This window comes from Phyllostomus hastatus, unplaced genomic scaffold (genome assembly GCF_019186645.2).
Source record: "Phyllostomus hastatus isolate PE091 unplaced genomic scaffold, TTU_PhHast_1.1 phas_scaffold_60, whole genome shotgun sequence".
Classification (NCBI taxonomy): Eukaryota; Metazoa; Chordata; class Mammalia; order Chiroptera; family Phyllostomidae; genus Phyllostomus; species Phyllostomus hastatus.
In genome coordinates, this window is record NW_025334038.1 from 12187424 (window position 1) to 12206153 (window position 18730).

Genomic DNA, 18730 nt, shown 5'->3' on the forward strand with positions numbered 1-18730 from the left:
TGTGTAAATTGTCAGGGTCAAAATATTCTGGATTGCTTCAGTGCTGATTTTCAGCTGAAGATGTTAACAGGTGAAATTTACTGCTATAATTAATCAATGCCAAATACAGACTATTTACTAAAAATCCCCTCTTTGAAGGACATTTTAAAAATATAAGCTTATAGGTCTTTACTGATAGGGTAGGGAATAATCTGCTTGCTCTAGATCCAAAAGTGTCAAATGTTCTTACATTATCAGCCAACATCAAAGCTCCAGCTTCAATGACAAACTCATGAGATTCTTCATCTCTCACAACAGCTGCTGTTAAGCCAGCAGCACTGGATGCTTTGCCGCTGGTGTAGACAGCTCTGGGACTGAACTCCTCCACGTGTCTGTTCAAGATGATCATATTCATTAACTTGTGACTACAAAGCATCCTTTCCAGGAATATCACCTGCTAGCATTTATGCCACTTAAGAATATAAATTTCTTTTAAAAAAATCTGAGAAAAGCATTAAGCTATATAAGCAATCCATAGATATATGCTATGAATTGAATATAAAGACAAAGGCTGAATATAAAGACTTTCTCCTTTGGCCTTTTAAACGGATTTAAATCCATTTCTGTCAAATGTAAGATGAAGTTCAAACATGATAAAAATATCAACTTTAAAAGTTTTAATAACAGCTTAGCAATAATGATCTATTAGAAGATCTTGCCCTTAAAAATAAGACAGAATTAGACACAAGATTTATTCTAAAAATGCAAGGTTGGTTTAACAGCTAAACATCAGTAATACGTCATATTAATAAAGGATAAGAACCACTTCAATAGGTGCAGGAAAAAATATGTGACAAAATCCAACACCTTCACAATAAAAACTCAACAAACTTGGAACAGAAGAGACTTTCTCTCAACCTAAGAAAGGGTGCTAAGATCATTCTTAAAGGTTAAAAGGCTGAATGCTTTCCCCCTAAGATCGGGAATGTTTACTCTGCCACTTCTATTCAACATTATACTCAAAGGTCTAGGCGGGGCAATTAAACAAGAAAAAGAAAAAGGCACTCAGATTTGAAAGAACAACAACTATCACTATTTGCAGATAACATGACCTTATAGATTGAAAATCCTGTGGAATCCGCTAAAACATTAGAACTAATAAATGAGTTCTGGCAAGGTTGTAAGACAAAAGATCAACAATTTTATTTACAACAGCATCAAAAAGATTATAAAACACTTAGGACTAGGTTTAACAAAAGAAGTGCAAGCTTTTACCTTGAAAACTATAAAACATTGTTCACAGAAATTGAAGAAGGCCTAAATAATGAAAAGATATTCCATGTTCACGGATCAGAAAACTTAATATTTTAAAAAGCCAATAAACCTCAAATTGATCTATAGATTCAATGCAATACCTATTAGTATTACAACTGGCTTCTTTGTAGAAACGGACAAGCTGATCCTAAAATTCATACAGAAACTTGAGGGAACCAGAATAGCTAAAACAATCTGGAAAAAGTCGGACAACTCACATTTTCTGAATTTAAAACTTACTACAAAGCTACAGTAATCATGATAGTGTAGTGCTGGCCTAAAGGTAGACATAGAGATTAATGAAATAAAATAGAGAGTTCAGAAACAAACCCTTACATTTATGGTCAACTGATTTTTGACAAGGGTAGCAAAACAATTCAATGGGGTAAAAAATCATCTTGATGTTGGGACAACAGGATATCAATTTGCAAAAAAATAAAGCTGGACCCCTACTTTATATCATATTAAAAAATGAACTGAAACTAGCAAGAATCTAAATTTAAGAGCCAAAATTATCCCAAAGAATCAAAAGCAGGGACTTGAACAGATAACTTGCACACTAATGTTCATAGCAGCATTACTCACAACAGCCCACATGTAGAAACAACCCAAATGTTCATGGATGAATGAATGGATAAACAGTGTGACAAATACATATAATTCAGTCTTAAAAAGGAAGGAAATTCCAAGACTCTACAACATGGATGACTCTTAAATATATTATGTTAAGTGAAATGAATCAGTCATAAAGGACAAACAGTGTATGGTTCCACTTCTATGAGGAACCAGGAAAAATCAAATTCAGAAACAGAGGTAGAATGGTGGTTGCTAGGGGCTGGACAGAAGGGGATATAAAGAGCTACTGTTTAATGAGGGCAGAGTTTCAGTTTGAGAAGAGGAAAAATTTCCGAAAATAGATGGTGGTAATGGCTATGTAACTTGAATGTATATAATGCCATTGAACTTTTAATAGCAGCATTGTTTATAAAAGCCAAAGCAGAAACAATCCAAATGTCCATGAACTGATGAATGAACAATTAAATGTTGTATGTACATATGATAGGATATCAGGCAATAAATAAAAATAAAAGTATCAATGTATGCTCCAATATGGCTGAACCTTGAAAACATTATGGGAAGTGGAAGAAGCCAGTCAGTCACTAAGGCTCATATAGTATATAATTCCATCTACATGAAATGTCCAGATAGAGACACCAAAGTAGGTTAGGGATTGCCTATGGGGAAGGGGAGAATGAAGAGTGATAACTAGTGGGTATAGTATTTCTTTTGGGGGGATGAGAATGTTCTAAACTTACTTTAATTATGTTATACAACTGTGAATATACTAAAACCATTAAATTGTACACTCAAAAGGGGTAAATTCTATGATATGTAAACTATATTGCAATAAAGATGGTAAAAAACTCACCAGGCTGAAAAGGCTATTTCTAAGACAGTCATGTGCAATGCAATACTGTTACCAGAGGCAACACTATAATACATCTCTTGGTGGTGGTAGTGGTGGTGGTGAGTTGGGAGGTGGGAGCAGAGAAAATGAAGCGCAGAAAAGAATTCCTTTTAACACAAGACTATCATCTTCAAATCCAGAACTCAGTCCCTGATTTACTTGAAAGAAATATTTAATTATAAAACTTCAAACCAACTAAAAATGTTTTATGGTCTAGGAGAGTCACAAATTTCCCAAACAACAAAGGAAAGGCATCTTGAAATATAGTGTGGGAAACAGTAGGTTTATAGTTGTGAGTTTATAGTTCATGAAACAGTTTATACTGTATTATTTATTATTGTATTATTTCCCATATAAACAACTATAACCCTACTTTTGCCCTATCCTGCAGTATGACCACATACTTTACAGTATACATCTGAGTGCTAATCTTCATGGCTTAGTGTCACTTGTCAGCGGTGAGAAAATGGGCAAGTTACTGAGGCACAGAGAAGTTTTGTTTGCCACCCTGAAAAAATAGGATAATATTACATACCTGCCTGGGTGCTGCTAGGATAAGACAAAACATACACCCTGGCTGGTGTAGCTCAGTGGATTGAGCATGGGCTGTGAACCAAAGTGTCACCAGTTCAATTCCCAGTCAGGGCACATGCCTGGGTTGCAGGTCAGGTCCCCAGTGGGGGCCATGTGAGAGGCAACCTCACATTGATGTTTCTCTCCCTTTCTCCCTCCCTTCCTCTCTCTCTAAAAATAAATAAAAAAGATTTAAAAAAATTTTTAAAGTAAACAAATAAAGACTATAGCAACAGTGAGCCTAATTAAAAAAAATTGCTTAAAAAAAAAGAGACAAATCATACATACACACCTAGATGAAAAAGGCTAAAAGGGTACATCTCCACCAAACCAGCATTGCAAGAGATGATAAAGGGACTGCTTTAGGAAGATGAAGAAAGAGAGAGAGAGAGAGAGAGAGGGAGAAACACAGGTACAAAGGGAAAAAATGGCAATGAATACGTACCCATCGATAATAACCTTAAATGTAAATGGTTTAAATGCTCCATTCAAAACACACAGGGTGAATGGATAAGAAAACATGACCAGCACATATGCTGCCTACAAGAGCTCTACCTCAGAACAGAAGGTCTACACAGACTGAAAGTGAAGGGACGAAAAAAAAATATTCCAAGCAAAGAGACATGGAAAAAAAGCTGAGGTGCCAATACTTATATCAGACAAAACAGACTTCAAAACAGAGGCCATACTAAGAGACAAAGAAGGTCATTACATAATACTTAAGGGAGTAGTCCAACAAGAGGATATACCTCTTGTAAGCATATATGCACCCAACATAGGAGCAACTTAATACATAAGGAAAATCTTGGAGGACTTCAAGAAAGATATTGACAGCGACACAGTCATTGTAGGGAATTTTAACACCCCATTGTCAACAATGGATAGATCTTCCAAACAAAGAATCAATAAGGGTATTGTTGCACTGAATGACATGCTAGATCAAATAGACTTAATTGGTATATATTTGAAACTTTCACCCCAGTGAAGCAAAATACACATTCTTTTCAAACACACATAGATCATTTTCAAAGACAGGCCACATGGTAGGACACAAAACAAGGCTCAATAAAGGCAAGAAAATTAAAATCATATCAAGCATCTTCTCAGGTCACAATGGCCTGAAACTGGAAACCAACCTCATGGAAAAAACTCAAAAACATTCACATACACAGGAACTGAATAACATGTTATTAAATAATGAATGGGGTAACAATGAGATCAAGAGAGAAATAAAAAAGTATCTGGAAACAAGTGAAAATAAACATACAACTACCCAAAACCTATGGGACACAGTGAAAAAAAGTCCTGAGAGGGAAGTTAATAGCAATACAGGCCTACTCAAAGAAGAGAAAAATCTCTAATTAATAACGTACCCCTACATCTGCAAGAACTAAAGGAAAAACAACAATCCAAGCACAAAGGGAGTAGATGGAAGGAAATAAGATCACAGCAGAAGTAAATGACAGAGAATAAAAAAACAATTCAAAGGATCAGTGAACCCAAAAGCTAGTTCTTGGAAAAGATAAACTAAACTGACAAACCTTTAACCACACTTAAGAAAAAAAGAGAGAGGACCTAAATAAAAATCAGATATGAAAGAGAAGTTACAACCAATCTCACAGAAATACAAAGGAATGTAAGAATTTACTATGAACAACATGTGCCAAGAAATTGGAAAACCTGGGTAATATGGGCAAATTTCTAGAAAACTGCAACCTTCCAAAACTGAATCAAGAAGAAACAGAAAGCCTGAATAGACCAATAACAACTACTGATATTGAAACAGTAATCAAAAAAACCTCCAGGCACACGAAATCCCTGTAGGATGGCTTCACAGGTGTATTTTACCAAATATTTAAAGAACTAACCTCTATCCTCCTGAAACTACTGCAAAGAATTCAAGAAGAGAGTAGACTCCCAAACTCTTTTTACAAGGCCAGTATTATCCTAATTCCAAGACCAGGTAAAGACACAACAAAGAAAGAAAACTACAGGCCAATATCACTGATGAACACAGATGCTAAAATCCTCAACAAAATATTGGCAAGCAGGATCCAGCAATACATTAAAAAGATCACACACCATGATCAGGTGGGCCTCATCCCAGGGATGCAAGGATGGTACAATATTCACAAATCAGTAAGTGTAATACATCACATAAACAAAATGAAGGAAAAAAGTCACATGATCATATCAATAGATGCTGAAAAAATTTGATAAAATACAACACTCATCTATGATAAAAAAAAATTCAGCAAAGTGGGAACAGAGAGATCATACCGCAACATAATAAAGGTCATATATGAGAAACCTACAGCCAACATCATACTCAACAGGCAAAAACTAAAAGCTTTCTCACTAAGATCAGGAATAAGACAGGGGTGTCCTCTTTCATCATTCTTATTCAACATAGTATTGAAAGTTCTAGTCACAGTGATCAGATGAGAAAAAGAAATAAAACGCATCCTAATTGGAAAGGAGGAAGTAAAACTGTCATTTGCAGATGACACGATAGCGTACATAGAAAACTCCGCACTCTCCACCAAAAAACTACTCGACCTAATAAGTGAATTTGGCAAAACAGTGGGATACAAAGGCAATATTCAGAAATTGAGGGCATTTTTCTACATCAACAATGAAATATCAGAAAGAGAAACTAGGAAAAAATCCCATTTACTATAGCAACAAGAATACAGTATTTTGCTGTGTATAATGCATACCTTTTTGCCCAAATTTTGAGGGCAAAATAAGGATGTGCATTATACATGGGTAGTACCTGAAATACCTTGTATCCTTTCTTGCGTTTTGCAATTATTTGTTACATAACTTCTTGTACCATAATATGTTGAAAAGTAAATGCTAAAATTCCCTTATAATACAAAAAAGTATCTAAATATAAATTAAAAATTGAATTAAAAAATTAAAAGATTTTTTCCCTGAAAGTTTGGGTCTAAAATGTAGGCGTACATTATATTGGGAGTGCATTATACATGGCAAAATATGGTACCTAGGAATAAACTTAACCAGGGAGGTAAAATACCAATACCTGAAAAACCATAGAACACTGAAGAAATAAATTAAAAGACATATAGATAAATGGAAGCATATACTATGTTTGTGGACTGGAAGAATTAACATTATTAAAATGTCCATACTACCCCAAAACAATCTATAGAGTCAATACAACTGCTATTAAAATACCAATGACATATTTCACAGACCTAGAATAAACATCTCAAAAATCTATATAGAACCAGAAAAGACCCTGAATAGCCTCGGCAATCAGAAAGAACAAAGTAGGAGGGATCATAATACCTGATATCGAACAATACTACAAGGCTACTGTAATCAAAACAGTCTGGTACTGGTATAAGAACAGACACATAGATCAATGGAACAGAATAGAGAGCCTAGAAATAAACCCAGTCTCTATGGTCAATTAATATCTGACAAAGGGGGCAGCAACATAAAATGGAGTAACAATAGCCTCTTTAATAAATAATGTTGGGAGAACTGGACTGGTACATGATATAAAATGAAGCTAGACCACCAACTTACACCATACACCAGAAAGAACTAAGAATGGACAAAAGACTTAAATATAGGTTGTGACACTATAAAAGTCCTAGAGAAAAAGGCAGTGAAATTTCAGATATCCCACGTAACAGTATTTTTACCAATATAACTTCCAAGGAAAGCAAAATAAAGGAAAAAATAAACAAATGGGATTGTGTCAAATTAAAAAGCTTCTGCACAGCTAAAGAAACTATCATCAAAATGAAAAGGGAACCCAACCGACCATATGGGTTCCTATCTGCTGGTATATTGAACAAGGGTTTGATCTCCAAAACTTATAAAGAACTCATCTGACTCTACACCAGGAAGACAAAAATCCAATTAAAAAATAGGTGAAGGACCTGAATAGATACTTTTCCAAGGAGGACACACAGATGGCCCACAGACATATGAAAAGATACTCAACATCACTAGCCATTGGAGAGATGTAAATTAAAACCACAATGAGATACCACTTCACATGGGTCAGCATGGTTGTCATTAATAAATCAACAAACAATAAGTGCTGGCGAGGATAGAGAGAAAAGGGAACCTTAGTGCACTGTTGGTGGGAATGCAGACTGGTGCAGCCACGTGGACACGTGTTCCATACTGTGGACAACAGTATGGAATTTCCTCAGAAAACAAAAAATGGAACTGTCTTTTGACCCAGTGATTCTACTGCTGGGAATATACCCTAAGAATCCCGAAACACTAACTCAAAAGAACCTATGCACCCCAATGTTCATAGCAGTGCTATTTACAATAGCCAAGTGCTGGAAGCAATCTAAGTGCCCATCAGTAAATGAGCGGATCAAAAACTGTGGTACATTTACAGATCTAGTATTATATTAATTCACAAATTAATGTAACACTACACAGCAGAAAGATAGAACTCCTACCTTTCGTGACATCATGGATGGAACTCAACATTATGCTAAGTGAAACAAGCCAGTTGGTGCAAGACAAATACCATATGATCTCACTTATAAGAGGAACCTAATTAACAAAAATTAACTAAGAAGCAAAACAGAACCACAGACATGGAAACATGGTACAGACTGGCAGTGACTGGGTGGGAGGGGGATCATGGTAGAAAGAAAGGGAAGGGACTAGTCAAAGACCATGCATGAACGACCCAAGGACGTAGACAATGGTGTGGGGATTGACTGTGGGAGTGGAGATGTGGCCTGGGTGGAGGGGGGCAAAGTGGGAAAATGGGACAACTGTAATAGAATAACAATAAAAAATTAAAAACAGAAGATAACATACACATATATACAGAACCAAGAACACAGGAGGTGCTCAAAAACATGTTGCGATCATTTTGACCTCTAAGCTTCTTAAAAGGTTAAAAATAAGCAAGTACTTGTAGTTGATAAGTTTAGCAAAAATGTTTCATGTTTATAGCACTCCTTTTGGAAAGTGTCTTATTTAAGAACCTTAAAGTTGTTTGTATTGTTAATCTCAGCAATCCTATAGTTTGAATTTACCCAAAGAAAACAAAAAAAGTAAAAATAGAAACTTACATACATCATGGTGTTGACTGTATCTGTACCTATAATCATTAAAATAAACTATGACAAGCTAGGAAAATGATTTTGAAAGTTATAGTATACCAACAAAAAATAGTTGTGAAACTAAAGAAAATGAAAAATATTTAGCATATATTAAAATTGAAAATACGTTGTGATTCATAACCCTGAAAAGATACAAAGAAATTACACAAAGATTAAAAGAGTTCTATGTAGGAATTGGATTACAGGCAATTTTTCCCTATTCCAAAAAATTGTAAAATGTTGTTATATTCTACTGAACAAATTAAGGTGTTTTTAATAAAAATGAGTTGTATATTCAACACAGTCATATTTATACTGCTGCTCTAGTAAAGGAACATTGACTGCATTCTTGGTAGCACAGAGAGCCTGGAATTATGCACATTGTTTTTCCTATTGCACTACTTCAGGCAAACACTTACTTGAGAAACTGGCTCTTAGCTGTACTGGGGTCACCGACAATGCAAACATTTATGTCCCCTCGAAGAGAGGTTCCTTCCCCTGTTGTCTTTGGGACACCACCAAAGAGCATGAGAAGGACACCACGTTTTACTTCATCATTGCCTGAAATGAAAACCCAAGGTATTTTTCAGCATGAGGTTAACAATTATCATGGGATATTAGAAAGGCATGTTTACCAACCAAAAGAGCAGATAAAGCTGAAGCAAAGCATAAGACTTAAGTAAAAATTTTTGGTTTCTCATCTGCTTCTTGCTCTGTGAACTTAGTCACCTAGTCACTGTCCTGATGTCTTCTACACCGCCCGTGTCACAGATGCCAAGGTGCACCCTTCTAAGACTCTTTTCTGGTTCACAAGTCTTAGTACCATACACAAAGTTTTTCTCTATATCTCTCAAATATCTCTCCCCATGAATAAACTATGTCTACCACAGCTTATCATATTTCCTAGTTCTTTCTAATGGCATGTCTCCCATTTCCATCAACAATTTGAGAAATGGTCCATGATTGATTTCTTTTGTATTACCAACAGTGAGCAGAGTAGAAATACATGCTAACTTAACTAATTGATGCCTCTAAGAAGTATTTATAAATCCAATATAAGAAAATGCACAACTAAAAAAACAACATTAGATCTTTAGAAACGTGCTATTAGAAGAGTTTTCTGTGCTAAAGATTATGCCTTTCTGTGAATTCCATCAACAAACTGCTAGGCACACTTACAAAAACCACTTTGTTAAAGTAGAAAATTAACCCATTCCACAAACAAAACATCTGACTCATGACCTCTGAAAGAAATGTGTTGGAGATTTGTTAGCTTTTAAATAGCCCACTAATTCTTTGATACTCCTCATTTCAAGATGGAGCTTAATTCTCTTTTCCCTAAATGTGGCAAGACTTAGTGACTTGCTTCTAACAAACAGCATATGTGCAAGTGAAGGTATGTAACTTATTAGACTAAGTCCTGAGAAGCACTTTGCTTTTTTCCTTGCTTTGCTTTCTTGGATCACACACTCTGGGAAGGAAGCCAGTTGTGGTGATGTGAGAATACTCAAAGAGCCCTGTGGAAGAGATTTATGTGGTAAGGAACTGAGGCTTCCAACCAACAACCTACACTAACAGGTAGGCCACTGAGTGAGCCCCCAAAGTAGATCCTGCAGCCCTAGCAAAGCCTTTAGATGACGGCGGCCCCAGCTGATGTCTTGGCTGCAACCTCATGAAAGAACTGAGCTAGAACCACCCAGCTAAGCCTCTCTCAATTCCTGACCCACAGACTGGGTGAGATGATGTTTGTTGTTTTAAATCACTATGATTGAGTTAATTTATTATGCAGCTTAATTTATAGGAAAAGTAAAGCAGCATAAAAATTCTAACCCAATTTGTTAGAAAGGACACTCTGAAATCCATAAATGATGATTAAAATAAAGAATTTCAGTTCAATTTCATTTACCAAGCATTTAGATAGGAAAAGTTAATTGTAAATGATTTAAAAATATATACCTAAGAGAGAAATCCATTATCTTGAGTTCTTGCCCTAACTACAATTGAGTATGGAAGATAAGGATTAAAAAAAATGGGTAAAGCATGAGGCCTGAAAATTCAGTAATATACTTCAACATACATGGGGATTTTTATGATAGCGAGCAGCTAGCAACCAAAAGCCAAGAAAACGTTGAAGAGACCACCAAAGGTACAGACAGGTATATGTAACCAAGGAACATCAAGAAATCTCTAGCTCTGAAAATTAAAAGATATTAAGCTAGCACACTGGAATACATTGAAGTGCAGTTCTGTCCTACAGCCAGAAAAAGATGACTAAATGTCTTTTTCATTAAAAAAAAAAAAATTGTGGTAAAATTTACATAAAATTCACCATTTCAACAATTTTTAAGTGTACATTTTAGTGGAATTAAGTACATTCACTATGTTTTATAACCATCACCTCTATCAATGTCTAGAGCTTTTCTTCACCCCAAACAGAAACTCTGTCCATTAAACAGTAACTCCCCATTCCTCTCCCCCAGGTAATCTCCTTCCTTTCTTTCTCTATGAATTTGCCTATTCTAGGTACCTCATTTTAAGTGGAATTATGTATCTGCCCTTTTATAAATGACTTAAAAAGACCTCTTCTAAACCTACTAAAAAATTACCATGATCTGTTTAAAGAAATCATATATTGCTATTTTATAATAATTTCTTTGGATTTCAAGTTTATGCCACATATGGATAGAATTCTTACCATGTATAGTAGGAAACAGGCTGGTGCAAAGATTGTGGTATAGATTTTTATCTTGACTCATTTCAAACACTTTCTCCCATTCTTTCACAGTCATTTGGTTCTTAATGCTCTCAGCTGTCTGCTCTTCGTCTCGAAGCTCTTTCCCTCCAAACTAAAAGATGGAGAAGAAAGGAACAATAATAGCATAGAACAGTCAAAGTCAAAATAATGTGAAAGAGAAGAAACTTCATTACAAACAAAATATAGTCTCGGAGGTTAACCTTAGAATCTGTTGACTATAAAGGTTTTTTTAAAAACAAAACAAAACAAAACACCTCCAGCCCTGCGGCCAGGTAGCTCATTTGGTTGCAGCATCATCCCATACGCCAAAAGGCTGTGGGTTTGATCCCTGTCAGGGCACCTACCTAGGTTGCAGGTTTGATTCCCTATTGGGGCATGTGCAGGAGGCAACCCATGGATGTTTCTCCCCCTCTCTCAAATCAATAAGCATGTCCTCGGGCAAGGATTAAAAAAAAAATCCCCAAATTAGTAAGGCCTTGGTAAATCAAGATCTTTAAGAGTTTGTTGTTTGTTTTGTGAGTTAAAAACAATAAAAAAGCTATGACCACTGTTTTGTGTTATTACCTAAATAAATCTGAATGCTTAAGTGATGAGCCATAATCAAATGCTAGTCAATGACATGAAGATGAAAATGAAGTGACAGAATACAGGGTAGACCAAAAGGTCTTTACAGTTATTCGTATGGAAAATAATAAAGTAAATAATAAATAATATTACAAGAATAAACTGTTTCATGTACCCACAACTGTAAATATACTTTTGCTCCACCCTGTATTATGTTCACTTCTCTTTTTCCAGAACAAGGAAAAGTCTTCTTGTTTTTGTATGTAAGAGCTCACTGCTTTAAGAACATTGGTACAAATTAGCCATGGTGGGGATTTTTTTTTAATTACCATGGTTCCTCTCTCATGCTCCTGGAGAAAAGTACAAAATGCTCAAATAAACAAAATCTATATATCCCTATAAGCCATTTAGGCTTTCCCATTCAGGACACAGAATTAAGTTCTGAACAATAATAAAACCAAGGGTCCATCCTTCTCAGAAGTAATTTATTTTATTTCCCAGATTACTAAATCTTTCTATTTGTACTTTCTCCAGGAGCAGGAGAGAGGAACCATGATAATTAAATAACAACAGCCCCCCTCAGTGGATAATTTGTATAAATGCTTTTAAGGCAACGATCTCTTCCATATAAAAACAAGAAGACTTTTCCTTGTCAGAAAGACACGAAAAGATTTGAGTTCAAAACTAAAAAAGTCAAATCTCAACAACCCCATACCTTTAACATTGACTAGATAACTCAGATGTTTCAGAAACCTATTAACTTTGTGGCAGCCTATAGGGGAGGTCTTTCTCGAGCTTTGCCGTTCTACTAAGAAGACTCACCCTTGGGTTGGTTGGTGCAACACAACAGGCAAGAAAGACCAGCCTGTATGAAAGGTCCCTAACACCAAGGGCCCGGAGTCCTCGAATGCCTTCAGTCTCATATCCATCAACACCACTGACACGAGAATTAGTTTCTGCACGTGCTCCTGAAAGATTGAATAAGTTGTTTCATATCTCAAATATTGAAGGTGCTGAGAGTCAAAATTGCTCAAATAAACAAAACTTATATATTCAAAGATTTCATTGAGGCTAATGTTTTTCACACCAGTACCTTCTGTAGCAAAGTCAGTTTGTCTTTATTCTCATCATACTTCCTTATTTACTTTCTGATTAGTAGCCAAAAATAAGACAAGGAAGACACAAGTAGCTATTGTAGATATCTACTGTTCAGGTAACAGAATTTGAGCCTCAGATTACCCACCTGGTGTGCTAAGCTTAGAGACATCAGGCACAACAATCAGTGTCCCTGTAAAGTCACACTTGTCACCAGCTTGAGCTGACTCCACAGCTTCAGCCCTCAAGATCACTTCTAAACTGCGTGGGATACTTCCTCGAGGAAGTTCAGCTTGAGTCTCTTGAATACGAACCTAAACAAAGACAAATAGCCAAGAGTAAGAAATCTTGTCCAAATGTCATACAATCTAAAATAAATACCACAAATATTGACATATTCTAAACTATCCTACCATTTGCAGACCTTTGACATGTACCAAAACTTACCATAAAAATTCTCTACCCTAAAGCCCCTTTAATTTTTGTAAAAGCTATCTATTTAAAACCTTCACTTTTACTCTTACTAAAAAAACATTGTTTCTCTTTTTTCTTTGTTCAGTTTGACTACGCAGTTAAATATCTGTTCTGTGTTCCATCTTCCTCTAAACTTCCAGGAAAATTTTATGAAAAATTTCACATAATTTATACCCTCCATCTCAATGCAACTATTAACATTACTTAGACACACATACTTTTACTGTATTATTTGGAACAAATTATAAATATCAAGATACTTCACCCCTAAATATTTAAGCATTGATCTCCTAAGAATAAAGACAATCTCCTATGTAACTAATACTATTATCACACCAAGAGAATTAAATGACATTTACTTCCATGTCTATTATCCAGTCCACCTTCAAATTTCTACAATTGTCAAGAATGTCCTTTATTACAGATGTTTTTTTATTTTTTCCCCCTTCAAACCAGGACCCAAACCATTCATAGTTTGTATGGGATTGTTATATCACGTTCTTTTTCAAATATACAGCTTTTCCTACCCAGAGTTGTTGGTAGAGTAGGTACTTCCTATAAACTAAGTATCAGGTTAACATAAGAAATCTAAGGACTAAAAACTGAATTAAATATGAATTACTGCAGTACTCATTCGTCCATGCTTTAATGCTTTCACTATTGCAACTTTCCCCCTTTGCATGACCCAGAGTTTCTAAGTCCTGCAGAGATCTGAGACACCGCCCCATGCCAGCCCTTCATTCTTACTGCTACCATCCAAATACTGCCCAGGACTACAACTGCCTAGTTATTAGTCATTTCTTGTTAAATACTACAACCCATTATCTTCACCTCTTGTTAAAACTACAAGCCATTGTCTCATTAATCTTCCTTTAAAAAGAAAAATTCTTATCCCCTAAAAAACATACTTCCCTTATTTATCAAGACAGGCCCAAACCTCTCCTTCCATGCCTCGTACCAATCACCTCTCAGATAATCTGCAGTCTAGCCCCTCTACTTCAGTCCTGGCAACCCTCACTGCTATTGACAAATACGTGCATTTGCACCTGTCCTGTCATTCACGCCTCCTCTCTCCTAACTGCCTACTCAAAGTCTTACACCAACAAGTCTCTAGTTCTCTAAAGTTTTCTTAACTGTTGTTAATAATAATAGTTACTATTTATTCTTTAATAAATACATTTTGTCAGTCTGAAGGAGTTTTCAATCCAAGTTATTAAAGGTTATAACACATTTACATACTGACAAGTGAAGTTGATGTTAAGAATTTTTGGCTTACATCTGTAGCCACATTTGATGATCTTTGACTTAAATAAAAACTGAGTTTAGCATTGTCTGTATAAGCTTTCAATAATAATTACAGGCCCTAGAAGTGAATTATTAGCAAGGCTCAGTCTGACCTAACAGAAGTTAATAAATACCTTTTGAAAGTCAACAAATCTTGATTTATTTGTATCCAGCAGGAATCTCCTTCTGTTGGCACACACTGGATTTCGGCAGATGTTTGGTTGTGTGTATTTGAACTGCTGCTCTACATCCTTGATCACTGTCTGACAGTCCAAGCACAGGAAAGTTCCACTCACAAGCTCTGGGTGCACTGGATGGGTCCGCACCACCTGCCCACTGATGCGAGTGAGCAAACCAATTCTGGATGAGGTGAGTTCTCGAATTCTGTTTAAAGACAGACATCCCATTGGTGAATAAGGGACACCAAAGAAATAAAATAACTATAAAACAGGATGATCTCATCTTTGTTTTATAGGCAAAATTTTTTTTGCTTATCTACAATTTCCAAATAAGCATGTATTATTTTCATGGTAAAGTTATCATGGGGAAAAAATTTTAAACTCAAAAGGTCAGAAACTCTTTACTTCACATACCCATTTTATATTAAATAACTTGGTAAAACTTTATAAATAATTTCAGTAGTTTAAGTTTTCAAAATATCACTTAAATTTCTCCCAGTAAATTGTTTAAATAACTGCTAAAGGAAAAAACTGTTTAAAATTTATGTCACTTAAACTCTGACAAAAATTCCCACCAATTTATGAATTTCTGCGACTGTTCTGTTTTCAAATGTTCTCACTAGATTTTATCCCCAATGTCCTCTAAAAGGTATCCTAAAATATGACAATACTCAGAAATTGCTTCATTTAGTTCTCATCCTATCTTGCTAGAAAAATATATTTCTTTAAAATTAAAAAATCAAAATTCAGGAAGCTCAAATAAACTTTATACTTAAACGAACTTGAAAATTAATTACAAATAAATCCCAAAGTGAGTAGAAGGAAGGAAATAATAAAGATCAGAGCAGAAATAAATGAAATAGTCTAAAAAATATGAAAGATCAATAAATCCAAGAGCTAGTTCTTTGAAAAGATGAACAAGGCTGACAAACCTTTACCAGATTCATCAACAAAAAAAGAGAAAGGACACAAATAAATAAATGAAAGATGAGAATAACAACTGACACCAAAGAGATACAAAGAACCGTAAGAAAGTATGAACAACTATATGCCAACAAACTGGACAACCTGGATGAAATGGATAACATTCCTAAAAGCACACAATCCTCCAAAACTAAATCAGGAAGAATCAGAGAATCTGAACAGACAGATTATACCTATTGAAATTGAAGCAGTAATGAAAAAACTCCCAACTAAAGCAAGCTTGGTCCAGATGGCTTCACAGGGAAATTTTACCAAATGTTCTGAGAATTAACACCTCTCCCTCCTCAAACTATTCCACAAAATTCAAGAGGAGGGAAAGCTCCCGAACTAATTTAATGGGGCCAGGATTATCCTAATTCCAAAACCAGATAAAGACACTACAAAGAGAGAAAATTATAGGCCAATATCCCTGAACACAGACGCTAAAATCTTCAACAAAATATCAGCAAACCAAATACAACGGTGCATCAAAAAGGTCATACACCACGATCAAGTGGGATTTATCTGGGAATGCAAGGTTGGTACAACATTTAAAAATCAATAAATGTGATTCACCACATAAACAAAATGAAGGATAAAAACCACATGATCATATCAATACATGCAGAAAAAGAATTTGATAAAACCCAGCACCCATATATGATAACAACTCTCAGCAAAGTGGGACTAAAGGGCACATACCTAAACATAATAAAGGCCATGTAATATAAGGCAAATCCACTGCCAACATCATACTCAACAGGCAAAAATTACAAGCATTTCCCTTAAGATCGGGAATGAGATAGGGATGTCTACTTTTACCTCTCTTGTTCAACATAGTACTGGAAGTCTGAGCCACAGCAGTCAGACAAGAAATAAAAGGCATCCAAATTGGAAAAGAAGCAGTAAAACTCTTTATTTGCAGATGACATGATACTATACATAGAGAACCCCAAATATTCCGCCAAGAAACTACTATAACTGATAAATGAATTCAGCAAAGTAGCAGGATACAAAATTAATATCCAGAAATCAGGTGCATTTTTATATGCCAATAATGAACTAACAGAGAAATTAAGAAAACAATTCCATTCACAATCACTACAGAAAGAATAAAATACCTAGGAATAAACCTAACCAAGGACATAAAAGACCTGTAATTGTAAAATGAAGACAGTGAAGAAAGAAATTGAAGGTACAAGTAAGTGGAAAAACATAATCGTTATCCACGGATAGGAAGAATTAACATCATTAAAATGTCCATACAACCCAAAGCAATCTACAGATTCAATGCAATTTCTATCAAGATTCCAATGATGTATTTCACAGAACTAGAACAAATATTTCAGAAATTTATATGGACCCATAAGAGGCCACACACAGCAATAGCAATCCTGAGAAAGAAGAACAAAGTTAGAGGAATCACACTACCAAATATCAAACTATACTATAAGGCCACAGTAATCAAAACAGCATGGAATTGGCATAAAAACAGACACACAGATCAATGAACAGAACAGAGAGCCCAGAAATAAACCCACACCTTTATAGTCAATATTTGACAGAGGAAGTGAGCCATACAATGGGCTAAAGAGTTTATTCAACAAATGGTGTTGGGAAAATTGGACAGATACATGCAGAAAAATGAAACTAGACCATCTCCTTATACTACACAAAAGAATAAATTAAAAAAATAGATTAAAGGCTTAAATGTTAAGACCCCAGACCATAAAAATCACAGAAGAAAACAGGCAGCAAAATCTAGGGCATTGCTTGTAGCAGGATTTTATCTGATATATCTCTGCAGGAAACAAAAGGAAAAATAAACAAACGGGACTACATCAAACTAAAAAGTTTTTGCACAGCAAAGGAAATCATCAACAAACAAAAAGACAACACACAGAATGGGAGAACATATTTGCCAACACATCTGTTAAGGGGTTAATACCCAAAATTTATAAAGAACTTAAAAAATTCAACACCAAAAAACCAAACAACCCAATTAAAAAACAAGCAAGGGACCTGAAAAGACTCTTATCCAAGAGGACATACAGATGGCCAAAAGACATACGAAAAGATGCTCAATGTCACAAATCATAAGAGAAATGCCTATTAAAACCACAGTGAGATATCTCCCACCTGCCAGAATGTCTGTCATCAATAAATCAACAAACAACAAGTGTTGGTGAGGATGCAGAGAAAGGGGAATGCAAATTGATGCAGTCACTGTTGAAAGCAGTATGGAGAAAACCTCAAAAAATTAAAAATGGATCTGTCTTTCAATTTAGCTATCCCACTTCCAGGAATATACTCAAAGGGACCCAAAACACTAATTCAAAAGAACATAAGCACCCCTATGTTTACTGCAGCATTATTTACAATTGCCAAGATATAGAAGAAGCCCAAGTTCCCATCATAAGATGAGTGGATAAAACAACTATAGGACATTTACACAATGGAGCACTACTTGGCCGTAAAAAGAAAATTTTACTCCGTGACAGTATGAATGGACCTGGAGAACATTATGCTCAATTAAATAAACCAGTCAGATAAAGAGAGATAAATGACTTCACTCATATGTGGAATCTAATGAACTGAACTAACAAGGAAAATGGGGGGAAAGACTGATAGAGAACAGGATGACAGCTAGTGGCGGTAAGGGAACTGAGCAAAAAGGAAAAAGGACTCATGGACATGGAGAACAGTGTGGTGACTGCTGAGGGGAGGAGGGTATATGAGAACTATATGGTAATGAAGAAAAAATATAATAAAGATTTTTAAAAAACTAACAAAAAGTTCTGACAAAAATGTCTACCAATTCATGAATTTCTGAATGTTCTCAGTTTTTAAATTTTCTCACTTGATTAATTTTTCCCCAAATGTCCCCTAAAAGGGATCCTAAAATATGAAAACACTCAGAACTACTTCACTCCACTTACTTCCTACCCCATGTCACTAGAAAAATGTA

The 18730-nt window shown here is 35.3% G+C and overlaps 1 protein-coding gene across 1 annotated transcript in view; it reads right to left on the reverse strand.

Moving 5' to 3' along the window:
* Nucleotides 1-18730, reverse strand: part of MCM6 (minichromosome maintenance complex component 6) — a 44993-nt gene that overhangs the window by 20704 nt on the left and 5559 nt on the right. Inside the window, exons 4-9 of the mRNA XM_045826035.1 lie at nt 14755-15004; nt 13011-13176; nt 12590-12735; nt 11144-11294; nt 8868-9009; nt 230-371 (exon numbers count right to left, since the gene is read on the reverse strand). Coding sequence (XP_045681991.1) covers nt 230-371; nt 8868-9009; nt 11144-11294; nt 12590-12735; nt 13011-13176; nt 14755-15004 — 997 coding nt within the window. The remainder of the gene's footprint in view (nt 1-229; nt 372-8867; nt 9010-11143; nt 11295-12589; nt 12736-13010; nt 13177-14754; nt 15005-18730) is intronic.